The sequence below is a fragment of the Numenius arquata genome, unplaced genomic scaffold (assembly GCF_964106895.1).
Source record: "Numenius arquata unplaced genomic scaffold, bNumArq3.hap1.1 HAP1_SCAFFOLD_488, whole genome shotgun sequence".
Lineage (NCBI taxonomy): Eukaryota > Metazoa > Chordata > Aves > Charadriiformes > Scolopacidae > Numenius > Numenius arquata.
In genome coordinates this window covers 52205-79538 of record NW_027414351.1, presented here as the reverse complement: position 1 = coordinate 79538, position 27334 = coordinate 52205, and the positions used below count along the sequence as shown (strand labels likewise).

At 51.3% G+C, this 27334-nt stretch overlaps 2 protein-coding genes across 2 annotated transcripts; both read right to left on the bottom strand.

Annotated features, from left to right (window-relative positions):
* Positions 1–17076: 17076 nt before the first annotated feature.
* LOC141477929 (olfactory receptor 14A16-like) lies at positions 17077–18012 on the bottom strand. Its single transcript, XM_074167102.1, has one exon. The coding sequence runs from the start codon at positions 18010–18012 to the stop codon at positions 17077–17079; it is 936 nt and encodes a 311-aa protein (XP_074023203.1).
* A 5371-nt stretch (positions 18013–23383) lies between these two features.
* Positions 23384–24438, bottom strand: LOC141477928 (olfactory receptor 14C36-like). Its single transcript, XM_074167101.1, has one exon. The coding sequence runs from the start codon at positions 24436–24438 to the stop codon at positions 23470–23472; it is 969 nt and encodes a 322-aa protein (XP_074023202.1). The 3' UTR covers positions 23384–23469.
* Positions 24439–27334: the final 2896 nt, after the last annotated feature.

Sequence of the window (27334 nt, the reverse complement as noted above, 5' to 3'; positions counted from 1 at the left end):
TACAGTAGTTGCCCTGGCATTCACTGGCCAGGCAAAGAAACAGGATGCCGGCAGCCTGCAGGACCTGCAGGACAACTTCTGAACACAGCTGCCGGGTGGGCAAACAAGGGTGATGCTCACCTGGACCTGGTCCTGGAAAGAAAAAAAAAAACAAAACCAAAAAGAGCTGGTCAGGGAGGTGAAAATCAGTGTCAGCCTTGGCTGTTGTGAGCAGGAACTAGTGGGGTCTCAGGTGCCAAAGAGGAGTGAGGAAGGCCAGCAGCAGAGCAAAAATGGGTGGACTCCAGAGAAGAAGACTTTGATGTACTTGGGACACTGATGCACGTGGTGCCATGGGAAGTAACTCTCACGCGTGAAGGATCATGGGAAATGTGATAAGCCTTTCAGGACAGCCTCCTCCAGGCACCAAAATGATCTCTCCAAATACCCTTGAAAAGAAGCAACCGCCTCAGGAGGCTGCTTGTCGGAACTGACTGAGGTCCTGCAGAAAGAGGCAGCACAGAGGAGGTGGAAGCAGGGAAGCTGCAGAGGAGGAATGGAGAAACCTTGTCCCAGGACATAGGGATGATGTCAAAGCCAAACCTGCCATATTCTTGACAGTTGAAGGGAAGGACAGCAAAAGCACAATGAGCTGATCCAGGCTTAGAGGGTCATGGGAATGAGTCACCCTCTGCCTGGAGGCCTGTAACAGATGCAGATATTTGCATCTTGACTGCCTGCCTCAGCCTGGGAGGTGGGGATCCCCCAGCTGGGGGTGGCTCTGCCAGTCCATCCACATGGGTCTAGGTGATGCAGGCTCTACTTGGAGACATTCCTGCAACCCAAATCCCTTGGCATTCATGCAGAATTGGCAATTTGAAATCAAGCATTTCATGCACTTGGCCTCTTTGCTTGGACATCTTTTCACGTGGACTCCACTCCTGAAAGCTCTCTAATTAATCGCAGAAGAATTGAAGACTAAAGGAAAACTATGCCCCCCGGCTTGGCTCCTCGGGGTGTTTTGCATGTTAATGAGCCCTCTGGTGCCGAGTTCCTGAACTGCAGATCTCTAAGACTGACCAAGCCTCTAGAAGCATAAGAGTCAGAAGCAAACGTCCAGGTTTCTGAGGGTGTTTGCAGGCCCTGCTGAAGTCCGTCACTGAAGAGACCATGGAGGGAATGAGCAGACAAGGGTCCTGTCCCTGGGGGCTTGTGAAGCCGGAAGTTGGAGGCACTTGGTACAGCAGGAAATTTAAATGTAGAGGTGACTGTGAAAGCCCTTGATGTGCTCCTCCAGGCAGGATGGCCACATCCTTACCCACATCCTCTACAGAGGATGGGGCTCCTTTCCTTTTCCTCTTGGAATGTTTGGGGCTCTTGCTGGGGGCAGTGTGATTGGGAGTGCGTGTTGCCAGGTGCAGGTCAGCAGTAGGACACCTCCCAGGATTTATAGAAGGTGGCTGAGGAGGCAAATAGCTGTTGAGTGAAGTGCCCAAAAGAACCAGGTGAGCTCCCCCCATGGCTTTGGCTTCCTGGCAAGGAGCCTGTCCTAAGAAGGGGATCCAGCCTCCGCCACTCTCTGGAGAGGGAAACCAGCAGTGTCCGTGCCACCTGGGGACACAAAGGGTGACTTTTGCAAGACCACCCTTCATCCGAATGGCTTTCAACATGTAATTCAGGATGGGAAATCATACCTTATATGGCAAATACTAATATAATTGGCATTGTCCGGAATTGGTGCTATGGAAGTAGATTGGTGCTATGGAAGTAAACTGTTACTTTTTAAATTTTATTATTATTATTATTCCTTTTTTTTTTTTTTTGCCACTCTAAGAGAAATCCCAGAAACACCAGAAGGACTATTGAAGTAGTGTCAACAGAAGACCCACCAGCTTTGCATCTCAAGAAATAGGATGCCAGAGGTCAAGGGAAAGGTGGTTTGGGCACAGTCATGAGATTTGGGAAACTGAAGCGTGTGCCCCTCTCCCTGAAACCCTGCCCTCCTCCGTGACCTGTGTGAGAAACTCCATCAACTGGGTCTGAACTCACACTCGTGTCAAGAAAGTGGTGTGTAACTGCAGCCAATGTTGTCCTGCCGGCTCAGGATTTGAGCTACTATTTGAGGCCAAGGAGAAATCCGGTTCCTATAGGCCAACTAATGAAAACATCCCATGGGCTGTGGGACTTCCTCTTTGCTGACAGAGAATTTGTGAACTTTTTTTTCCTCTCCCTTTGTAACTTGACTGTCACAATTCCTGTATTGAATCTGCATTAACGCTTTGAAACTGTCTCTGTGAAAAACTAACCCAGCATGACTTTTTTTTTTTTTTTAACAACTGTACTTGGAGAATTGAAGAGTGTCTCCAGATATGGAGCATTTTTTCAGAATGTCTGCTCCAAGAGGGAAAATATCTCAGCCTGCAATTGGAAATGGGTGAAGCTGAGTTGCTTCAGACAGTATTTGATACGCATACAATAAAAAAAGGTTGTGGAGGTGAGTGGGTGTGCAAGAAAGAGGAAAACTGCCCATCCAATGGAGCTCTGCAGGAGGAGGACGGAGCCGTACATGACATGAGGAGATACAAGTGGGATCAGCACAAAGAGAAGACTTTTGTAGGGAAAGCTGTGCAAGGGAGCACCCTGACTTCACCCAGCTGAGAGCAGAGACCAGGCAGTGTGCTGAAGGGATGGGGAGAAGCATCCTGGGTTAAAAGACTGTGGCTGGCAGAAAGCTGGAGAGATTGTGAGCCCAGTGACAAAGCTTAGGTGTTCTCGGGAATCTCAGGAGACATGGGGTACCAGTTCCCGGGTTCAAAGATCCAGTCAAATGAGTCATCTCTGTTTCTGCAATGATGGGATGGCTTCAATGCCCAGTTCATTTGGAGACTCTGTACATGGATGCTGACATTTACTGAGTACCTGCACTGAAAGGGTTAACAGGGTAGGCTGTTATTTTTGGCAGGTAGAAGGATAGTACAAGAGAAGAACTTGGCTTTGGGCAAATGGAAAGGGAAGCCAAGGATGTGGTCAGGCCTGTTTGGGGGCACCTGTGCAGCAGCCCAGCACCTGATGTGAATCACTTCTGGGGTCAGGGAGAAGCTGAGAGCTCTCCCTAATTTGGAAACATGAAAGGGAAAGGAGGATAGCCCCATTCAGGCCCAAAGGCAACTGGGGAGGTGTCTTGACCAACCTCCCACTCAAAATAGGGTCAGATACCGAAAATAGTCAGGGCTTTGTTCAAAGACGTCTTGATCCTTTTCCAGCACAGAGCTGTTGCACGCTCTCTGGGAAACACCTTCCAGTGCTTGACTATCCTCATGCTTGAAAAGTTGCTCCTTATCTGGCTTGACCGTCTCTTTTTTTCACCCATTGCCTCTTGTCCTTGTCTCTTCTACCATGGATGTGAGTCTGGCTCAGTCTTCCTGGTAACTGTGCAACGCTGCTCCATGTTCCCCCAAGGACCTCCTCTCCTCCAAGCTGAACAAGTCCAGCTCTCTAAGCCAATTCCCTCTGGGACACCAGGGCCATCTCCTTCCAAGGGTGTGCAGCACATTTCTTTGTGTTGGTCTTCTTAATGTCAGCAGAACTCTGTCTTCTCACCGTCATGTCTTACGACCGCTACGTGGCCATCTGCAAACCCCTGCACTACGGGACCCTTCTGGGCAGCAGACCTTGTGTCCACATGGCAGCAGCTGCCTGGGGCAGTGTTTTCCTCTACACTGTGCTGCACACGGCCAATACATTTTCCCTACCCCTCTGCCAGGGCAATGTCTTGGATCAGTTCTTCTGTGAAATCCCCCAGATCCTCAAGCTCTCCTGCTCAGACTCCTACCTCAGGGAAGTTGGGCTTCTTGTGGTCAGTGTCTGTTTAGGATTTGTTTGGTTGGTTTTCATTGTGGTGTCCTATGTGCAGATCTTCAAGGCAGTGCTGAGGATGCCCTCTGAGCAGGGACGGCACAAAGCCTTTTCCACGTGCCTCCCTCACCTGGCTGTGGTCTCTTTTTTTGTCAGCACTGGAGTATTTGCCCACCTGAAGCCCCCCTCCATCTCCTGCCCATTTCCAGACCTAACGGTGGCTCTGCTGTACTCAGTGCTTCCTCCAGCAGTGAACCCCTTCATCTACAGCTTGAGGAACTGGGAGCTCAAAGAGACCATTAGGACTCTGATATCATGGTCTTTTTTCAAGAGGGAGAAATTTGCCACCTCTCTCCATAAATGACTCCCACAGTCATTAATGACTCCTGCAGTATGATTCCTTCCTTTTTGTTAGTTTGTTTTGTATTTTTAATCATTTTTTTATCATTATTGCTGTTATTGTTTTTCATGGTTATTATGTTCCTACACAAATGTTTTCATTTGTGTCGCTACACCTGAGACATGTACCTATTTTGTGTCACCTTGTTCCCCTCTCAAACTGTGTTTAAAAGTGGCTCAGAGCTGGCCTCTTTTGTAGCATGTCTGTAAAAAAATGGGATCTCCCTGGTGCCGTACTTTCATGCCGGGATCTTTCTCCAAAGATCTGCACTCTGCAAGATTACAAAGGAGCCGAATTCTTCATGTTCCTCTGCCTCCATGTATTCGGGACTAAAATGCTCTATGTCTTTTTGTGACCTTTCAGAGACGTAGGATTGGGTTTCAGAGTCTCCAGTTGGTGTCTGGTGACAGGTAAGATGGTGAGTGGATCTGAGGGAAGTACCCAGGTGACATTAAGGAGACCCACCTTCTAGGAGGGGACTCTGGAGTGGTCTGGACAGCATGGTGGTCTTCTGGGTCAGCATGTTCCTGGGATTATGGAGGGAAGAAGTCGGCAAAGATGGGGCTTGGGACCTTAGGCAGATGACATGTGCAGACCTCCTCTGTATACTCACCAGGTCCTCCCACCTGTCCACAGCAGGAATTCCCAGAGAGGGACACACAAGTCAAGTGTGGCCCCAGCACAACTCACTGAAAGGGGGACGCAACTCAAGATTCCTGGGGTGGCCGCAATCCTCCTAATGCAGTCCCATATGCAGTTGACCTTGTTCATGGTGAGCATGCACCACTGGATCGTACGGTGTCCCTTGTGGTGTCTTTCTCCTCAGGGTCACTTTTCAGGCAGCCCTGATAGATGGGGTTATTCTTTGCCTTGATGCAGGACTGGCCACTTCCCTTTGTGAGATGTTAGAAGTACTTTTTGTCCAAATCCCAGGGTTTCTCAAGGTCCCCTGGACTTAAGCTCCATTTCGCCAGCTGTTAATGTTTGTGTGCAGATGGACCACCGTGACGGTGGTGAGCCATCACCTCAAGATAACAGCATAAAAAATTGCAGGACGCTACAGCTAATAAAAGAAGCTACTAGTTTTGTACTGACCAATGTAGGAATCGGCACAGCAACCCTCCTGGAAACAGAGAGCAAAGCCGGGGCAGTGGGGAAAGAGGCTCTTTGTTGAGGAATGTGTGAGGATGATGAAAGAGAAAAACTTGGAAGGGAAAAGAAGGAAAAAGAAAACCAAAGGTTAAGCGCAGATGTGATGAGGCCTCTTTGGGGTTACCTGCCCTGCAGCCCTGTGTCGATGACTTCAGTGGGACAAAAAGGACACAGCTGATCGCTCCAAACTTGTGTCTGCTTAATTTCATGATCACGGGGAACCTGAGTTCTCTCCCTGCCATACCAAGGGGAGGCCTGTGGTGGAAAAAATAACACACAATAACTCATCCTGGAAGTGACCTCAGGACGTCTCTAGGGCAAACAAAACCACCGTCAGTGGAGAAAGGAGAAATGAGGGTCGGGCCGTTTGTGTGCTGGGCTGTGTTAGTGCAAAACATAGGCCTATATAGACACACAGAGAGTAGCGATCCCTCCCGGAGCTGATCTTACACTCTCCATCTAGCCAGGAGCTGGCCCTGGGTTTCCTTCACCCCTCCACAGACAAACACACACACACAAATAGAGGTCTCCAGCCCAGAGCCACAGAACCACTGAGGCTGGAAAGTAGAGAGCTTACACTTTCTCTGTGCTTCCTCTTGATTGTTGCCAGGAGCTCCTTCCTCATCCATACCAGCTTCCTGCAGTAGTGCTTGACGTTGTGCATGTCCAGGTGTACTATGCTGGAGCTTGAAGAGGAGATCCTTGACCATCTAATAGCTCTCCTCTCTTCTCTGCAGGACCATATCCCATGGGATTGTGTCAAACAGGTCCCTCAGCAGGCAAAAGCCTGCTCTCCTCAAGTCCTGCTCTTTGCCTTCTCTCAGAAACTTCAACTCTGCTTTCTCCCCCCTGACTGTTACATCCCTGGCCTTGATTCTAAGTACGATGTCCTGCAGGATACCTCCCCTCACTGGCTCCTCGGTCACCCTTCTCAGGAAGACTTTGGTAATTACCTCCAAATTCTCGAGACTCAAGGTCAAGCCCTAGGCTTTTGGAGTCAGGTACAGAGAGGATTCAAAGCCAACTGTACTCCAACTGACAAAGAGATCTTGGAAGCATATGAAGGGGTTTGAGCTTCTTTGGCAGTGGTTGTCAATGAAGCACAGCTCATCTTGGCATCTCTACTGCCAGTGCTGGGATGGATGTAGAGGGTCTCCTCTACACATCATGCAACTGACGCCACGTGGAGAAAGTGGGTTGCACTGATAACATGAAGAGGAAGGAAGGACAGCAGCATTTAGGTTGGAAGGGAACCGAGGAGGTGTCTTGACCAATCTCTTTCTCATTGTGGGGCCAGAAGAGATTACTGAGGGTGTATCCAAACATGTTTTGGTGACTTTCTGGAACAGAGCTGCTGCACACCCCCTGGGAAACAGCTTCTGGTGTTTGACTATTCCCATGTGGGAAAAGTTTCTCGCTGTGTGTACCCTGCCTCTCTCTTGTTTCAGCCCTCTTGTCCTTGTATCTTGTACCACGGACATCAACCTGACGCAGTCTTCCTGGGACTGTGCAATGCTGCTCCAAGTTCCTGCCAAGACTGTCCTTTCTCCAGGCAGGTCAAGCCCAGCTCCCTCAGTCTCTCTTCACAGGGAAAGTGCTCCAGTCCCTGACCATCTTTGGAGCCCTTGGCTAAACCTGCCCCATGTTGCTGACATCTTTCCTGCATTGGGAATCTGAAATCTGCATACAATAACCTGCGCAATCATAGAATCATAGAATGATCTATGATTCCCTTCATCGCCTGGTTGTGCTCCTGGTCATACAGCGCAGGATGCTGGTCACCTCCCTTGCTGCTAGGGCACAGGGCTGCCTCCTGTCCAGCTCCTTGCCCACCGAGACCTTTCCAACAGGGCTGCTCCCAGCCTGTGCCACTGGCAGGGTGAGTCCCCTGCAGGGGCAGACACTGACATTGGCCCTTGTAGGATTTCCTGAGATTCCTGCCAATAGGAGCTCTCCTCCTCCTTGAAGCCTTTCCCTGAGAACAGAGCCCCGGAGACCTTTTCAGGAAAGACTGAAGCAAAGAAAACATTGAGTGCCTCAGTCCCACCATGTCTCTGCTCTTGTTAACTAATCCTCCCCACTCAGCATGAACCTCAGGCCCTGAGAGGAAGTTGAAGATGACTCTCAACCAGTCCAAGTCAGATTCAAACTCCAAAGTTTCCTGGAGTGGTAATGGTCCCACTGAGGACCATTACTGACAAAGCCTCCTCAGTGGCTGCTTAGAGGAGAAAACTGGAGGCAGAGATGACAGGTAGACAAAGGGAATGTAAAGGTGGGAGAGATCTGAGTAAACCTGGCTGTGTTACATTAAGGCAAAGGGCCAAGCCGTGACCCCCAGCCCCTGGGAAGGGAGATCCTGTCCCTCCCACGTTACTCAGGGCTCTTCCTGGGGCAGTGTCATGTGCGGATGTTCGATGTCAAGGGCAGGACTACGGTGCGATACCTCCCAGGCTCTCGGGTGGGGAAGGGGAGGCAATGAGACCCTGGCACTGTAAGGATAAGGTGCTTCCTCATAGGCATCAATGGCAGAGACAACAGCCAGAACCGAGGGGAGAAAGAGCGCATCTCTCTTGGTGCTTCTCAGACTTCCTTCAGCCCTCTGTCTCTCCAAAATGGGGAGAAACGCACTGGCGCACACCAACGTGTGTGGGGCCACACCAGTGCTGAGGTGAGGGGGATGAGAACCCAGGCTGTCTGGGTGGCCCATGTGTCTCCTCATGCAGCCCCATAGGCACCTGACCTTGTTCGTAGTGTCCCTACTCTGCTGGCTCGTTGGGCATCCCCGTAGTGCCTAGGCCCTTCTCCTCAGAGTCACTGCTCAGCCTGTCAGGTCCCAGCCTCTCCGGATGTGTGCCGTTATTCTCCCCCTCGCTCCCTGCCACCCACCAACGCAGGACTGGCCACTTCTCCTTGAAGAACTTCAAGTGACTTCCGTTGGCAGAATCCCAGAGTTTCTCAAGGTCCCCATGGACTGAAGCACCTTTTGCTCATCTTTTAATGCTTACATGCAGCTGGCTCGTCTTGACTGGGGTGTCTCTCACAAGAGAACAGCATGAGGAGTTGCAGGGCACTACAAATATTTGCTCCTGGAGAAACTGTGGGTCTTGGGGGTCTGGTACCGGCTGAACAGAGAGCTCTGGCTGGAAGTCGAGGGAAAAAAGGAGTTTATGGCCTTTTGAAGCAGGGGGAGGCAACTCAGGAGGACTACGAGGATGTTGTGGGGTTATGCAGGGAGAAAATTAGAAGGGCCAAATCCCAACTAGAACTTAATGTGGCTACTGCTGTAAAAGACAATAAAAATGTTAAAATAAATACAATAGCAACAAAAGGAGGGCTAACGAGAGCCTCCATCCTTCACTGGATGCAGTGGGAAACATGGTGAGAAAGGGTGAGAAAAATGCTGAGGTACTTAATGACTTCTTTGCCTCGGTCTCTACTAGTGGGACCAGTTTGCCTCTGGGTACCCAGCCTCTTGAGCTGGAACACAGGGACGGGGAGCAGAGTGAAGCCCCCATAATCCAAGGGGAAATGGTAAGGGACCTGCTACTGTACTTAGACATACACGAGTCTATGGGGCCAGATGGGATCCTCCCAGAGCTACTGAGGGAGCTGTTGGAGATGCTCACCAAGCCCCTTTCCATTATTTATCAGCAGTCCTGGCTCACCAGGGAGGTCCCAGTTAACGGCAGGTTCGGAAAAGTGACGCCCTTCCACAAGAAAGGCCAGAAGGAGGATCTGGGGAACTAGAGGCCTGTCAGTCTGACCTCTGTGCCGGGGAAGATTGTGGAACAGATCACCTTGAGTGCCATCACAATGCACCTACAGGACATGCTGTAGCTTCTAGGCAGAAAAGGACCTCGGCGTGTTGGTCGACAGCGGCTGAACATGAGCCAGCAGTGTGCCCCGGTGGCCAAGACCAAGAGCATCCTGGCCTATATCAGGAACACTGTGGCCAGCAGGACTGGAGCACTGGTTGTCCCTCTGTACTGGGCACGGGTGAGGCCCCACCTTGAGCGCTGTGTCCAGTTTTGGGCTCCTCACTACAAGAAAGACATGGAGGTCCTGGAGCATTCCCAAAGATCAACAAAGCTGGTGGGGGGTCTGGAGCACAAGTCTTGTGAGGAGCGGCTGAGGGAACTGGGGTTGTCCAGCCTGGAGACAAGGAGGATGAGAACCTTGTTGCTCTCTACAACTACCTAAAGGAGGATATAACGAGGTTGGTGTTAGTCTCCGCACCCAAGCAAGGAGTGATAGGACCAGAGAAAATGGCCTCAAGTTTCTCCAGGGGAGATGTAGATTGGATATTAGGAAAAATTTCTTCACTGAAATCTTTGTCAAGCACTGGAACAGGCTGCCCAGGGAAGTGGCTGAGTCACCATCCCTGGAGGTAATTCAAAGACATGTAGGTGTGGCACACAGGGACATGGTTTATTGTTGGACTTGGAAATGTGGGGTTTACAGTTGGACTCAATGATCTTAAAGGTCCTTTCCAACCAAAATGATTCTGTGACTCTGATTCCTTTGAGGCTTGGGATGTTGTTTCATGCTCGCCCCATCTTTGGGAGGCCAGGAGGTGTCACAGAATTTTCCTGCCCTGGGCACTGCTCACCCCCACATCCCACTGCCCCCAGGAAGAGCCCTGAGCCACAAGTGAGGGGCAGGATCTGCCTTGCCAGGGCCTGGGGGTGAGGGCTTGGCCTTTCTGCTTCATCAGACAAAGCCAGGCTTTCCTCAGCATTACAGCCACCTGCACTCTGCCTTTGCCTACCTGCAATCACAGCCTCCAATTCTCTGCTCTAACGAGGCCCTGGGGAGCCTTTGGCAGGAACTGCCCTCAGTGGGGCTCATTAACGCTTCCAGGAAATGTGGGGTTTGCTTCTGATTTCTTGAGCACTTTCTTCAATCTTCTCTCAGTATCTGAGGTTCATGGACTCAGCAGCAAATACCCCATGGGGCTCGTTAAAAGACAGAAAGCCTTCACAAGGAATTCATCTCTTTGTCATTTCCTTCAAGACTTGTACAGGTAATTGGGGAGGTTTTGTGGTGTAGTTAAGGAGGAAGATTTCAAAGTGCACCTAAAGAAAATGGCTTCTTGATTCTAAAGGATGTATTTTATCAGTGTTGAGTTTAAAGAGGAGGTGATAGAAGCATCCTTCAAGTGCTACTGAGGCAGAGTGTCTCCTCAGGAGGTCTGGACAGGTCAGGAAAAGCAGCCCCTTGAGGTCCATCACTGTATGGACAGCTTTGCTCCTCACCTCCCCAACCCCACGAGGTCTGACATTGTCCACCTGGGACTGACATCACCGTCCCTTGCATCAGACTTCTCCACTCCAGTCTGGATGTGACAGCTCCATTGCACCATCTCCCACCCGCTCTCCTCAGAGACCTGGCTGCTCACAGCCACAGGGGATTCTTCCTCTTCTTCAGAAAAGAAAAGTAAAGTACAATCAGTTTTCATAAACAATAAAACACTGTGTAATCATGTGCAAAGTACAAGCCACCTCTCATGAGGTTCCCTTTCTACAAGGGATACTCTTAGGAGAAATCTTTGAGGGAGGTAGATACATAAAGGTAGATATAAACATAATGAAAGTGCTGGCTAAGGAGACAATTAGATGACTGAAAGACAGGCAAGGTTTGACTCCCTGAAGGTGAAAGCAGCAGCAGAGGTGAGAGGTGTCTGAGTGAACAAAGAGTAAGGAGAGGAGAAAACCGGATGACAATGGAAATGGCCTTTTCCCAGACAGTCTGCGTCTGGAAAGATGACTTTGGAAATGATCATTGTATCAGGACAAGTGTAAATATATGAAATATTAGAGAAACACAATGCACCATGTAATGCACAAAATAGTTGTAGTGAAGTCACAAGGGAAGAGTGAGATTTCTTTGGAATGTCGCCTTTGAAAGGTGACAGGATTGGCAGAGCTCTCCTGTGAGTGAGGACGAGCCAATGTTGCCCCCACCTTTGAAAGTGCCCCTTGGAAGCTTAGGACGGAGCATTAAGAAAAATAAAATGGGCTGGGAGGAGCATTGCTGTGATGTCCACCTGCCCTGGTTCCAGCAGGGATAGGGTTAACCCTCCCCAGGCTCTGCCAGGGACACAGCTATTCCATCCCATGTGAGCCATGGCCAGTCTGTGTCCAGGAGCTGGCCAGGGGAGGGGGCAGGAAGTCACCACTTGGGAGCGGGATGGGGCGTCCTGGGTCTGGTGGGTGAGCGGTGGTACCATAATGGTGTCTGTACATCCCTCTGTCAGTGGGATTGCTGTTGTTTTCCTGTTCCCTTTGCTGTTCTGTTCAACTGCCTTTGTCTCAACCGGCGATTTTGCCTTTCTCTTCTGATTCTCCCCACAGCTGTGGGGGGTTGAGAGAGCGGCCGCGTGGTTCTTTGTTGCCATCTGAGGCTATCCACGACAGTCCCTTTTGGCGCCCAACATGGGGCATGAAGGGTTGACATAACGACAGATCTGACCTGAGCGTGCTAAAATGAATATGTTATATGCATTTATTATATTAGTTAAATAGTCGCTGGTCACCATGTTGTTTGGTCTGTCTCATGGCTGTTTTATGTAAATTCTTATATGCTCTATGTGCTCCCCATGATGATGTTTATCACGGGGTCACCTCTGGGAGAGGGATCAGGATTATCATGTTGCTGTCTTGTGTCATATCAACTTATGATACGATGACATCGCTGTTCAGACAGTTCAGTTGGGGTGTTTATGTGGTACATGTTGTCTTGTCCATACATTGGCTATCATGTCTCATAATTTATTAAGAATCAAACCCAATCTATTAGGAGAAAAGGAGGGGATACTTTCCCCAGTTCTTTGGCCTTCCTTTTCTCCTTGGGTCCAGGTTTCACAGCTTTTGAGTATTTTGCGTATCCTTTTTTGCATATCCTGAAACCAGCCTGGTCCTATTGGGCCTATTGCTGGGTCTCCTGAATGTGTTCCAGGTCTTGCTTAAGGATAAACAACTATTTCAGACTCCCACCCAGAGCTCTGCCTTGAGGCTGGATAGTCATGGGAGGCATGGCATGTGGGAGAATATGGGCAGGTATCTAGAGAGCTTCTCACCTCTAGACCCTGATGGAGGGATAGAATAGCTGAAAGGAAACGGCCGTGGCTGTTCCAGAGAGGCACAACTCAGCGCCCTGTGCTGGGCCCTGGCCAGTATCTACCAAACACTGCTCGATATTATGCAGCACCCTCAGGGGAAAGAGATGGAAACCAGACAGAGAGACACTGCAGTTACTGCAACCTCTGTGACAGACATTGTGGCTGGACCGGAAATCCAGCCCGTGCCGGTATCAGTTGCCCTTGTACAGAAGAAGAACTACACCAAGAAATCAGTTCACTCAGTGAGGGATGGTGACGGACCAGGGCCATCAGAACAGAAGGAAGAGGCAGAATCAGAGATAATCACCCCATCCCTGTCCCTGAGTGAGCTTTGGGAGATGAGAAGGCATTTCAGCCGACTTCTGGTCGGGCTAGATGCTGGGCTGCTCCGATGCTGGGATAACGGGGCCAGTATCCTGGAATCAGAGGGTAGGGAAGCCAGGCAGCCGGGATCTCGGTCTCGGGAAGGGGGCTTTGAGAAGGCGATTGGGAAAAAGACACAAACTCTCAGCTTCTGGAGGTGATTCCTGTCAGGCGTGAGGGAAAGGATCCCCTTCAGTGAAGATGTTGTATGCCATCCAAGCAAATGGAACACCATGGAGAGAGGTATCCAGTACCTGAGAGAATTACCCATGCAGGAGATGATTCAATATGACCTGGACAATGCACAGTTACCCACAGATCCAGAAGAGGTCCAATGCACAAGAAAGTCTCTCTTCCACCCTCATTGCGGCTGTGGAGAATTGCTAATGCGTTCTTCTCAATCCCTCTGGCAGCAGAGGGCAGGCCACAGTTTGCTTCCACCTGGAGAGGCTTCCAATGCCCCTGGAATCAACTGCCCCAGAGCTGGGAGCGCAGCCCCACCATTGGCCATGGGCTGATCCAGACTGCACTGGAACAGCGTGAAGCTCCAGAACATCATCATTACATTGATGACATCATTGCATGGGGCAACTCAGTAGAAGAAGTTTTTGAGAAAGGGAAGAAAATAATCCAAAGCCTTATGGAAGCAGATTTTTCCATAAAACAAAGTAAGGTCAAGGGACCTGTGCAGGAGATCCAGTTTTTAGGAGCAAAATGGCAAGATGGATGCCATCAGATCCCAATGGACATGATCAACAAAATTGCCGCAATGTCCCTACTGACTAGAAAAAAGGAAACACAAGCTTTCTTTGGCATTGTGGGTATTTGGAGGATGCATATCCCAGATTACAGTCTGATTGTGATCCCTCTGTATCAAGTAACCTGGAAGAAGAACGATTTTAAATGGGGCTCTGATCAAGAACAAGCTTTTGAACAAATTAAACTGTAAATAGTCCATGCAGTAGCCCTTGGGCCAGTCCGGGTGGGAAAAGGTGTTAAAAACATGCTCTAGACCGCAGCCGGGGAGAATGGCTCCACCCGGAGCCTCTGGCAGAAAGCACCAAGGGACACTTGTGGTTGACCCGTGGAGTTTTGGAGTGGGGGATATGGAGGATCTGAAGCCCACATAGGGACATGGGTTATTGTTGGCCTTGAAAATGTGAGATTTACCGTTGGAGTCAATGACTGTGAAGGTCCTTTCCAACCGAAATGATTCTATGAGTGTTTGCTTCTTTTGAGGCGCAGGACTGTTTCATCCTCGCCCCTTCTTTGGGAGGCCAGGAGGTGTCATAGAATTTTCCTGTCCTGGGCACTGCTCACCCCCACTTCCCCTGGGTGGACCCCTGGGGTTTTGGAGATGGGGATACAGAGGATCTGAAGCCCACTGTACTCCAACTGAAGAAGAGATATTGGCAGCGTATGAAGGGGTCTGAGCTGCTTCGGAAGTGGTTGGTACAGAAGCAGAACTCCTTGTAGCACCTCGACTGCCGGTGCTGGGCTGGATGTTCAAAGACAGGGTCCCTGCCACACATCATGCAACGGATGCCACGTGGAGAAAGTGGATTGCGCTGATCACACAGCGAAATGGGATGGGAAACCCCAGTCACCCAGGAATTCTGGAAGTGATCATGGACTAGCCAGAATGCAGGGATATCTAATTTTAACAGAGGAGGAGGTGACAAATGTGGAAGAGTCCCCACTGTATAATAAACTACCAGAAAGTGAGAAGTATGTCCTGCTCACTGATGGTCTTGATGGATTGTAGGAAACATGGAAAGCGGAAGGCTGCTGTGTAGAGTCCTACACAACAAGTTGCAGAAGGACAAGGTGAACCGAGCCAGTTTGCAGAGGTGAAAGCCATCCAGCTGGCCTGAGACGTTGCCGGAAGAGAGAAATGGCCAGTACTTTATCTCTGTACCAGCTCATGGATGGTGGCAAATGCTCTGTGGGGGAGGTTACAGCAGCGGAAGCAGAGCAACTGGCAGAGCAGAGGCAAACTCATCCGGGCAGCCGAACTGCAGCAAGATATTTCTGCCTGGATAGAGAATCTGGTTGTGAAAGTATATCATGTACCCAAGAGTCAGGGCACTCAGGAACAGCAGAACAACCAGCAGGTGGATCGGGCTGCTAAGATTGAAGGGGCTCAGGTGGATCTGGCCTGGCAGCATAAGGGTGAACTATTCATAGCTCGATGGGCCCATGACACCTCAGGAGGTGGTGAGGAAAAGACGCAACATATAGATGGGCTCATGATCGGGTGGTGGATCTGACCATGGACACTATCGCCAGGTTATTCATGAATGTGAGACACGAGCTGCAATCAAGCAAGCCAAGCAGTTAAAGCCTCTGTGGTGTGGAGGACGATGGCTGAAATACAAATCTGGTGAAGCCTGGCAGGTTGATGATATCACACTGCCACAAACGCGTGAAGGCACTTGCCATGCGCTCACAATGGTGGAGGCAACCACCAGATGACTGGAGACATACCCCGTGCCCCATTCCACCACCCAGAAAAGCATCCTGGGCCTTGGAAAGCAAGTTTTATGGTGACACAGAACCCCGGAGAGAATTGAGTCAGACAACGGGACTCATTTCTGAAACAGCATCATTGACAGCTGGGCCAAAGGGCAGGGTCTGTCACATCCCCCATCACACACCCGCCTCTGGGAAGATCAAACGATACAATGGACTGTTAAAGACTACACTGAGAGCAATGAGTGCTGGGACCTTCAAACACTGGGATACACGTTTAGCCAAGGCCACCTGGTTAGTCAACACTGGGGCATCTACCAGTTGAGCTGGTCCTCCCCAATCAAAACTTCCATGTACTGTGGAAGGGGATAAAGCCCCCGTAGTGCACGTGAAGAATATGTGAAGGAAAACAGTCTGGGTTATTCCTGCCTCGGGCAAAGGCAAACCCATCCATAGGGTTACTTTTGCTCAAGGACCTGGGTGCTCTCGGTGGTTGATGCAGAAGAATGGTGAGGTCTGATATGTACCTCATGGGGATTTCAATTTGGGTGAGAATAACCAATAAACTAAATTGCATGAAGTTAGTTGTTTAATTACTCCTATATATATCGTCGCTGCTAGGGTTGCTATATGCCACATCAACGGTATTGCAATGAGAATTGCTGAAATGAATGAAGAATGAAGTTTGATGAAACCAAGTCAAGTGCAGCGATGATGGAACCAGAACTGGCCTCAGCAACTGGTACCTGGCAGTTTCCATGAGATCGACAGACCATGGGCATGGGCTGTGCCAGATACACCAGCTGCGAGCTCCAGGTGCAGCATACAACAGTTGTGCACCACCCCATCTCTCCTGCCCTGAAAGACTGTTCTGACAGATGGAGCCCAAAGTCATGGACCAAATGAACTCAGCGGACATTTCAGAGGAAGGGCCCATAGACTAAGGGAATGATATCTCTATGTGTGTATAAATATATATATCTATCTCTCATAGACAGGAAAAGTGTTGGTGATTTATTGAAAACTGCAAGACCTGAGCATGACGTAGATGGTAGTTTTCTTCCTTGTAGCTGCTCAGTTTTGGATTTAGTATGAGAATAATGCTGATAACATATTCTTGTTGCTAAAGAATATTTGTAATTAGTGAAGGACTTTTTTCAGCTTCCACAGAAGGTGGAGGGAGCACAGAGAGGACAAGCTGGCCAAGGGAATATTCCAAACCGTAGTAATCGTGCTCATGACTATATACATGGGGGCTGGTGGGGGGAAGCAATCTGCAATCACTGCTGAAGACAGGCTGTGCAATCGATCATTGGCTGGTGACAGCAATTTGTGTTGCATCGAATATTTTATATCTTCTTTTACCATTATTATTTTCCTCTTCCATTACTGTTCTATTAATCTGTTTTGTCTCAACCTATGAGTTTTTTTAAAACTTTTTCACCCTCTTCACCCTATTCTCCTAGGGATGGGGGGGTGAGGAGCGTGTGAAGGGCTGTGTTGTCCTAGTTGGCGGCAAGGGTTTAACCAAAACAACCTGGGAGATCCCATTTTATTGAAGAGCTGTTATCTGACAGGACACATCAGACACAGTGCTGTGCAAGAGTCAGGCAAAATAGGATCAAGTCTCAAGACAAGTAGCATAAACCCAGAAAATTATCAATACATAGGAATATCACAAGAGAGACAAAAAGCAAGACAAATGCTGGGGAATGTGCAGAGAAGCAGAGGCAGGTTATTGTTGGTGAAATAGCGTCCCTTGGGCCAGTTTCCAAAGGGCAGCCCTGAGCTCCTGGTTCCTCATGCTGTAGATGAGGGGGTGCATTGCTGGAGGCACCACTGAGTACAGAATTGCCACCACTGAGTCTGGAACTGTGGAAGAGATGGAGAGGGGCTTCACGTGGGCAAACACTCCAGGGCTGACAAACAGGGAAACCACGGCCAGGTGAGGGAGGCACATGGAAAAGGCTTTGTGCCGTCCCTGCTCAGAGGGGATCCTCAGCATGGCCCTGAAGATCTGCACATAGGACACCACAATGAAAACAAAACAACCAAATACTAAACAGGCACCAATCACAATAAGCCCAGCTTCCCTGAGGTAGGTGTCTGAGCAGGAGAGCTTGAGGATCTGAGGGACTTCACAGAAGAACTGATCCACAGCATTGCCCTGGCAGAGGGATAGTGAAAATGTACTGGCCGTGTGCAGGAGAGCAGTGAGAAACCCAGTGCCCCAGGCAGCTGCTGCCATGTGGACACAAGCTCTGCTGCCCAGGAGGGTCCCGCAGTGCAGGGGCTTGCAGATGGCAATGTAGCGGTCATAGGCCATGACAGTGAGCAGACAATACTCTGCTGTGATTAAGAAGAGAAAGAAGAAGAGCTGAGCAGCACATCCTGCATAGGAGATGGCCCTGGTGTCCCAGAGGGAATTGGCCATGGCTTTGGGGACAGTGGTGGAGATGCAGCCCAGGTCAAGGACAGAGAGGTTGAGGAGGAACAAGTACATGGGGGTGTGCAGGCGATGGTCACAGGCGATGGCAGTGATGATGAGTGCGTTTCCCAGGAGGGCAGCCAGGTAGATGCCCAGGAAGAGCCAGAAGTGCAAGAGCTGCAGTTCCCGTGTGTCTGTGAATGCCAGGAGGAGGAACTGGGTGATGGAGCTGCTGTTGGACATTTGCTCTCCGCTGTGCATGGAGGACTGTCAACAGAAGGAAAGACAGAAGTTAGGGCAGACGCCTCTCAAAAAAGTCTCTTCAATTGCTCTTAGAGACCCATGGAACTGCCCCTCCCCTTTGGGGAAGACCTTTGGATGTCACTTTTGTACACACTGTGGTTGGTTCTGGCTCATTATTCTTCGGGGAGCTATACTGCCATAAGTAATTAGGAACACGGAGTGTCCTCAGATTAAATCCACTCATGGCATCAAAGGGCTTTTCAGCTTTGTCACATCCAATTCACCCAACCACAGAGCAGAGCTGAGGGCACTTGTTTGTTTGTTTGTTCTCTTCTAGTTTCCCCTCCACACCTCAGCAGTGTTTTTATGGCAGAAATACTTGACATTTCTGGTTTGCTGCATGGAAAACCTTGTGGTTCCTAAAAGCCAAGGGGACTGTCCCTCAGCGCAGAGTGAGGACAGCCCGTCTGTCCATCAGTATTGCTCTCAGCTGCCCTGTGCTGGTACCTCTCTAGCTAAAGGATGATCACAAGGAGAAAGCTCCTCTGAAAAAAAGTGCTGAGAGTAGGAGAGGCAAATTTACAATTGCAGGTCTCCCAATCGCTCATCCCCATCTCACTGGACCCGAGGAGCATCTCAGCTCTCCCCTCCCAGCCAGGGACACAGAGGCCCCACCGCAGCTGCCTACATTCAGCCCTCCAGCAGGACTGACATGGCCTTGGCACTGTCATCTCTACTCCGTGGGGCTCCGAGAAAACACAGAGATGCCACAGGAAAACTGTGCCCTTCTGGTGGGCGGCGTGGCACCCAACAGGACCCTCCAAGGGAAGGGTAAACTGTCCTAATGATGGGGCATCCTGATGGGATGGTCAGCTTACTCCCAGCCCCACACACTGCAGCTCCCAGAGACCCCAAGGGCATTTGGATGCTTTTCCTCCATGGACAGGACATGCAGCATCAGGATCTGTGGGTTGGGCAGGGGGGGATGTATGGGTTCAGGAAGTCCCATGGGGGAATCTATGGGTCCCAAGGTGGATCTATGGGTGCCAGAAGGGATCTATGCATCTTGGGGGGGGGTGGGGGTTTCGCGGAATCTATGAGTCCCGAGATACAGGTTGGATCAATGGGCCAAGGCCAATGGGATGAGGTTTAATAAGGCCAAGTGCCGGGTCCTGCATTTTGGTCACAACAACCCCAGGAACGCTACAGGCTTGGGGAAGAGTGGCTGTAAGGCTGCCCAGCAGAAAAGGACCTGCGGGTGTTGGTGGACAGCCGGCTTAACGTGAGCCAGCAGTGTGCCCAGGCAGCCAAGAAGGCCAACGGCATCCTGGCCTGTATCAGGAATAGCATGGCCAGCAGGAGTAGGGCAGTGATGGTGCCTCTGTACTGGGCACTGGTGAGGCCTCCCCTCGAGTGCTGTGTTCAGTTCTGGGCCCCTCACTCCAGGAGGGACATTGAGCTGCTGGAGCGTGTCCAGAGGAGAGCCACCAAGCTGGTGAGGGGTCTAGAGAAGAAGTCATATGAGGAGAGGCTGAGGGAACTGGGCATGTTTAGTTTGGAGAAGAGGAGGCTGAGGGGGGACCTCATTGCCCTCTACAACTGCCTGAAAGGAGGGTGTAGAGAGGTGGGTGTTGGCCTCTTCTCCCAAGGGAATAAGTACAGGACCAGAGGAAATGGTCTAAAGTTGCAGCAGGGGAGGATTAGATTAGATATGAGGAAGAATTACTTTACTGAGAGGGTGGTCAGGCACTGGAACAGCCTGCCCAGGGAGGTGGTGGAGTCGCCATCCCTGAAGGTATTTAAGAACTGTGTAGACATGGCACTTCAGGGCATGCTCTAGTGCCCAAGATTGTTGCTTTGCGTCTGTTTGTGGGTGGGTGTGGGGTGTGGTTGTGCGTGTTTGTTTTGGTTTTGGTTTTTTTGTTTGTTTGGTGGGTTTTCTTTTGGGTTTTTTTTGTTGGTGTGACTCGATGATCTCAAAGGTCCCTTCCAACCAAGAAGATTCTGTGATTCTGTGAATGTATGAGGGTGATGAAAGGGAAGAACTTAGAAGCGGGAAAGAGAGAAAAGGAGAACCAAAGGTTCGGCTCAGCATGTGATGAGCCCAGTTGGGGGTTACCTGCCCAACAACCTTGAGTCAAGGACTTGAGTGGGCAAAAAAAAGCTCCAGCTGAGTGAACCAAACTTATGTCTGCTCATTTCTATGGTCACGGGGGACCTGAGCGATCTCCTTATCATTGTCAAGGGAGGAGCCATGGTGAATCATTCACTCATGCTGGATGGGGCCTTGGGAGGTCTCCACGGAGAGTTGGAGAAAGGAGAAACGTGGGTTGGGCTGTATGTATGCTGGCTATGTTAGTTTAGGCTGTGTACTTATAGACACGCAGAGTCTCTAAGTTTCCCTTCAGGAGCTTGTCTTAGACCCTCTGTCTATCTGGGAGCTGGCCCCAGGATCCCCTCATTTCCCCAGTCCCCCCACGCACCTACAAACACACACGCAAATGGCTCTCTCCAGCGCAGACTCTCAGCCTCATTCAGGCTGGAAGGTGCCAGCTTCCGCTTTCTCTGTGCTTCCTCTTCATGCTGGATGTTAGTCAGGAGCTCCTTTCTCGCCCATTGCTGCCTCCTCCCACCCATTTTCTGCATCTCAGGGTGGACAATTCTATATCCTGAAGACGTGAGCCTTGAGCACAGAACACTCTCTGTGCACCTCTTTTCCACGAGGCTGCATCCCATAGCATTTTTGCAAGCAGGTCCTGCAGCAGGCCAAAGCCTGCTCTCCTGTGTCCTGCTCTTTGCCTTGTTCCTTTATGGAAGGGCCTGCAAACATGAGGCTTCTTCCAAATTGTCTGAAGAAGGGTTCATCTACCTCCTCTTCCAGATCAAGAGATCCATAGCAGACATCTACCCACCACAATGTTGCCCATGAGCGTCTGCCCTCTCGTGCCGCCCGCTGACTGCCCGTCCCCAGGCAGAGCTGCCTTCCTGCTGCTCTCTCACAGAAAGAGCAATTTCCCCCTCCACATCCAGACACGTGGCTTTATCAGTACCAGACCCCCAAGACCCTACCGCTTCTCCAGGAGGTGGTTTGGGCCACATTATCTACCCACAGCCAACCTGCAGACTTTCTGGGCTCTCCAGTATCCACTCCAGGCTTAGGGACTCAAAAATAACTAGCTCTCAGGCCTCTTCTGCTTGCTGGCTGCTCTGGGGTGATGTTTGCTAGTGGTTACACCTGCTGACACATACACCAACACGACATGCACACACACACAGGTCTCTCCAGTTGCTGCCCCCCCAGAGAATCACAGAATCATAGAATATCTCAAGTTGGAAGGGACCCATAAGGATCATAAAGTCCAACTCCCTGCTCCTCACAGGAGTACCTAGAACTAAACCATATGACGAAGAGTGTTGTCCAGATGCTCCTTGACCTCTGACAGGCTTGCTGCCGTTACCACTTCCCTGGGGAGCCGTTCCAGTGACCCACCACCCTCTCAGTGAAGAACCTTTTCCTCATGTCCAACCTGAACGTTCCTTGATGCAGCCACATTCCATTTCTTCATGTCCTACAGCTGGTCACCAGAGAGAGGAGATCAGCACCTCCCCTCCGCTGCCCTCCTTGAGAAAGTTGCAGACTGCAATAAAGTCACCCCTCAGCCTTCTCTTCTCCAAGCTGAACAAGAACGTGAGCCCCTGTGACTTGTGGTTCCCACTTGAGTGGCTACCACTTGGACCTCCATCCGTATGAAAAGAGAGAGCCCCCTCCTCCCAGCTTCCCACCCACCATACCATCCACTTCTTCAGCCTAGACAGCATGCATCTGGCTATAAGGACACTGTGGGAGATGATGTCAAAGGCCTTGCGAAAGGCCAGGTCCACAGCATTTGTTCCTGGAGTCACACACAGAAATGTCGGGGTGCTGCCAGGTGCCCACGTCTCAGCTGACCTTGTGCGCTTCTTATACACACGGGGGTGATCAGAGACGGGAGTCCTTTCCTTGCACACGCAGAGGCAGAGCACTGCAGCAGTCCCAGTGTCCCTCTGACCTCCTGCTGCCGCTCCTGGGGGCTGGGAGGCACTGCAGAGCTGTGGTGTATCGCCCTGCTCTGCACTTGCCCTGAGGAACGGACACGGGGACGTGGGTTCAAGGGAGCACATCCCAGTGCTGCATTCGGGTGTTTTGCCAGGGGAGTTACTCTCCAAGTGAAGTGACCTCCAGACACTGTCTGTCCCACAGGCCTTCATGGAACCCCCAGGAAGAGCTGATGGTGTTTGTGCTCACCCGGGTCCATCTCCCCACACGCACACAAAGTGCATGCTTAGGTCTCACCTGTACAATGCCAAGATGGATTCTGACCTCGTCATTCAATGTCCCTCAGTGGCGGGACAAACAACCTCTCCAAGCTGGGGTGGGAGGCTGGTACTGGAAACGGTGGTTGTTATTGGCCGGCCTGTGATGATGGCCCTGGGGCAGCTTCCCTGGGATGCCCAGGGAACACGAGCACAGCCCAGACCCTGCTCTGCTGCTCCTTCATGTCTCTCGCAGGAGCCTGGCAGTGGGAAGACATCGCTGTGTGCCCCCACCCTGCACGCTCCCACGCTTTAGCTGTTCACTGGGGTTTTCCCCTGGAGGACACTTGTCAGCTCAGCCATCCCAGACCCTCCATGGCTCTTGCCACCTCTTTGCCCTCTCCCCAGCCAAGCCCAGCAGAGCTTCCTATTAGAGGAAAAGGAAGCCAGTGAGAATGTCCACCCAGCTGGCATGCTGAGGAGATCTCCACCCCGGGCAGCTTGCAGCCTCAACTGCCAAACTTGTTCCCCAGGACAGCATGAGAGAATTGGCCCAGGAGATGCTCAGGCAGCTCCTTTTGCTCCAGGGACAGGGCAGCCTGCCCCGAGCTGCCACCCACAGCAAAGGGTTTCTCTTTCCATGTCTCCCCTGGACACACACGGTGCCCTGCTCTTCTCCTGGGACATCCCGTCTCCCCAAAGAGGCTTTTCCCTCAAGAGCTTATCTGTGCTGGCCTGGCCAGCCATTCTTGCACCCCTTCCCCAGGCTTCCCACAGCCCCCAGGCTGGTGGTGTTGCTCTGCAGAGCAAGTGGGCTGTGGTGCCCAGGGCCGTGCTGGTCAGGCTGGGAGGCAGACGCAGCTCAGGGTGGCTACTGAGCCCCCAGCTCAGCACCAAGACTCTGACCCTGCAGAAGATCTCGGACAAACACATCGGCACAGGGTCCTTTATTTTATTTAAACACAAAGAGAGAACAGCTCCTTATTTACACAGGCTCTGGGTCACGCAAGACAGGATTATAGTCACATAGAAACAGGAAAAAGAATTATTTCGTTTATTTTTTTTTATTTTTGGAGGGCATGAATACAACCAAGAAAAGATAAAACCAAATATACCAAACCAAAAAAGTCTACAAAAGATAGGTTAGGTGTGTAATGAGTTACATCACGAGTGATGTGCAAAAGAAGATGGGAATTTCACTGCTGCTTCTGAGAAGGAAGCGGTCATCAGTTTCCTTAGGGCATCATTGAGCTCCTTGTTCCTCAGGCTGTAGATGAGGGGGTTCAGTACTGGAGGCACCACTGAGTACTGAAATGATAGGAACAGGTTCAGGGATGGGGAGGAGATGGAGGGGGGCTTTGGGTAGGCAACCATGCCAGTGCTGATAAACAGGGAGACCACGGCCAGGTGAGGGAGGCACATGGAAAAGGCTTTGTGCCGTCCCTGCTCAGAGGGCATCCTCAGCACGGCCCTGAAGATCTGCACATAGGACACCACAATGAAAACAAAACAACCAAATGCTAAACAGACACTGACCACAAGAAGCCACACTTCCCTGAGGTAGGAGTCTGAGCAGGAGAGCTTGAGGATCTGGGGGATTTCACAGAAGAACTGGTCCACAGCATTGCCCTGGCAGAGGGGTAGGGAAAATGTATTGGCCGTGTGCAGCACAGTGTAGAGGAAAACACTGCCCCAGGCAGCTGCTGCCATGTGGACACAAGCTCTGCTGCCCAGGAGGGTCCCGTGGTGCAGGGGTTTGCAGATGGCAACATAGCGGTCGTATGCCATGATGGTGAGGAGAGAAAACTCTGCTGAAATGAAAAAGACAAACAGAAAGAGCTGGGCAACACATCCTGCAAAGGAGATGGCCCTGGTGTCCCAGAGGGAGTTGGCCATGGCTTTGGGGACAGTGGTGGAGATGCAGCCCAGGTCAATGACAGAGAGGTTGAGGAGGAAGAAATACATGGGGGTGTGGAGGTGGTGGTCACAGGCGATGGTGGTGATGATGAGTGCGTTTCCCAGGAGGGCAGCCAGGTAGATGCCCAGGAAGAGCCAGAAGTGCAAGAGCTGCAGCTCCCGTGTGTCTGCAAACGTCAGGAGGAGGAACCGGGTGATGGAGCTGCTGTTGGACATCTCCTGCCTCTGGGCATCGATCACTGAACAAAGAGGAAAGGACAGAGGCAAGGTTGGGGAGAATTGTATGAGCACAATCAAAGCCATTCCTCATCCTACACACTCCCTGCCACTTTGCCATTTCTATGAGATCATTCAGCTCTGTGCCTGGAGCTCTGACTGCTGCTGGCCGAGTGTGCCGGGAGAAGCAGGACGTCTGCCCACAGGCTGATGAGGAGTCAGCCCTGCTCTGCAACAGCAGATTCCTGGGAATGGTGTGGGCTGTCCTTGTTTTCAAATTTCTCAGATAAACCTCTCCTCATGCAAAAGGGCTCGTCACTATCTGCACCCCCATTGCCAAGAAACCATAGTCACAAAAGAGTTTGAGAGAGGCTCTTTTGCAGCTCTCTCCCATCTCAGCTGAAGATTTTCTTGCATTTCAGGAACGCTCATTATTTCTGCTACATTCAGGGACAACAAAGTGAGACCTTTGAGGCAGAGGATCACCTGTGGGTTAGTGCAGAGAGAGGGGAGATGGTCTGTCCCTCTATCTTGCTCCCAACAGCCCTCTCTGCTTGTGCCTTTCTGAGACAGGGGGTCATCACACTCACACGGTGACCTGAAAAGAACTGGGCACTGCTGAGAGCAGAGAAAGCCACCGCCGAGGGCTCGGTGTCTCCCCCTTCAAGGTCTCAGCACCCCACTTCTGGCCAAGGACGCACAGGGTTCATTTCACAAACCCAGCGGCATTTCCTTGGTCGTAGCATCTCTCCGCTTCTCCACAGGGCACTCAGGTAACACCAGGATGCTCTAGGACAGATTTGCATCTGGAAGGCAGCTCAGTGCTTGGAAGGACACCCCACGGAGAAACCCAAGTGTCCTAAGGATGGTGTCTCAGTAAGGGAGAGCCAGCTCGTTCCTCAGGGGATGACACAGCCCCACAGTCACATTGCCCACAGCCCCACAGGTCAGAGGAGAGCTTGGACACTTCGTTCCCATGGACACACCTGCCTGGGAGGAATCACAAGAGCAGTGCCTCACTCGGCTGCTGCATCTCCCATCCCCAGAGAGCCCGACTGAGAGAACAAGGTGACAATATCAGAGACAAGTGGAGAAACAAGTTAAAATGCAGGGATGGTCTGGCTGAGAGAGACAAGTGGAGAGAGAGCCGGGCACTCAGGACAGCGTTACCCTCACCCAGCTGGGCACACCACCTCCCCAGCAGGAACTTTGCTGGGCCGGTTCTCTCAGCTCCTGTGCTCTGGAGGGGAAAACGGACACACGCTTAGGGAGATGCCCCACGGCTCTGCTGGAGCTCTGGCTTCACAGGAGGGTTGTTCATGCCTTGGACCACAAAGCCTTGAGGACAGGGCTTTGCTGGGTGGGACAGGAGGCAAGGGGGCTTGCTCAGAGGAAGGGGTCTGCATTGGAGGGGATCACACAGAGAGTTCTGAATTCTCCCTCCCACAACATTTCTGGTTTAATTTCCTCTCCCTCCCTGATCATATCCCTTCTGCCAGGAGATTTTCCTCCTGGAAGGTGTTTCCCTGCCCCATGACTTTTCCCCATCAGTGCTCACAGATCCCACCCTGACCTCTGCGCACTCACCATGGCCCTACAGAAACCTGCCTGTTTGCAGGGCACTGCCTGGGCGCATGTTCCTGTTTGCAGGTGGAAAAGGGCTGTTGAGAGCAACCCTGATGGGTCCAGGAAAGGTGATGCTGGTGCTGTCGATGGGCAGAGGAGTGGCTGAAGGCACTCTAGGAGGTTCCTGGCAGACCTACTGATCTTTCAAAGTTACAGCTCCAGAGTCTCAGTGACTTCTTCCAACTTGAGAACTCCTTAAACATTTATCCCTTTTTCCACCTCCCCTCCCCCACAAGTCAAAAAATAACATATAAAATCAGGAAAGCTCTTTACCTAAAACTTAATCCCTGCCACGACCTTTGCCTTGAAAAGTCCCCTCGGAAGTGTCCTATGGGCAATCTGCAGCTGAGAGCAGCCCTGATGCACGCAGCACCCTCTTGACAGCAGGTCATTCTCCTGCCAGGTGTTGCCTCTTCCCCCCATGGCTTCTGCCCACACTGCTGTGGGGAGCTCCCCGGGAAGGCTGAGAGCTGACCCCGACAGGTGGAAGAGTCCCTGCCCCAGCACACAGTTCCCTGGGACACAGGGACCCTGCTCTGAAGGACAGCCCTTGTACCCCTGGGGAACATCCAGCTTCGCACTCCCGGTGTGAAGCCATCCCTGGGAGAAGGCAGCTGATGTGCCCTCTCCCTTTGAAAGAGCCTTAGGGAAGCCGTGCTCCAAAGCAAGTCCTTTTTCTCTACTCTGGAGAAACCGTGAGAGATGTCCTGAGAGATGCCACAGGCTGAGGGATGTGCCATTCCAGGAACCGCAGCTGCATTGCCCTGCAGCCAGAGACTTACCCTGTCAAGGGCTGTGAAGATTTCTCCTCCAGTGAGCTCTCAGACATCCTCCCAGTCCTGACCACCTTTAAGCCCTCTCTCTGCCTGTCTCCTCTCCCTGAGATACCCTGGGAGTGCCCTCAGCCCTGCTGCGCTTGGCAGAGGAGCTGCTCCTGGGCAGAGCTGTCTCTCTGCAGTGCTGCCCCGTGGCCATGAGCTCCCTCCGTCCCAGGAGCCCGGCCCAGCTCAGCAGCAGAGGAACAGCCCAAGGCAGCGCTTTCTTTGCCCCCTCTGGGCTCCCTGGAGATGGCCCTGGGGCTCCAGGGGAACGTGCTGTGAAGCAGGCTGAAGTCATCACTGATGTTTCCTCTCTCAGCTGGGGAGAGGCGCTTCTTTCCAGAACTGTCAATTCTCCTCTCAAAGTTACTTCAAATGTCACTGGTTTTGGTATCATTTAATAGTAAGACAGGACACCCAGACAGTGACAGGCAGGGATCTCCATTACTCCT

Bases quoted from the DNA above. Each gene is read 5' to 3' on its own strand.
- LOC141477929 (XM_074167102.1), bottom strand. From the start codon at position 18,012: ATGTCCAACAGCAGCTCCATCACCCAGTTCCTCCTCCTGGCATTCACA.
- LOC141477928 (XM_074167101.1), bottom strand. From the start codon at position 24,438: ATGTCCAACAGCAGCTCCATCACCCGGTTCCTCCTCCTGACGTTTGCA.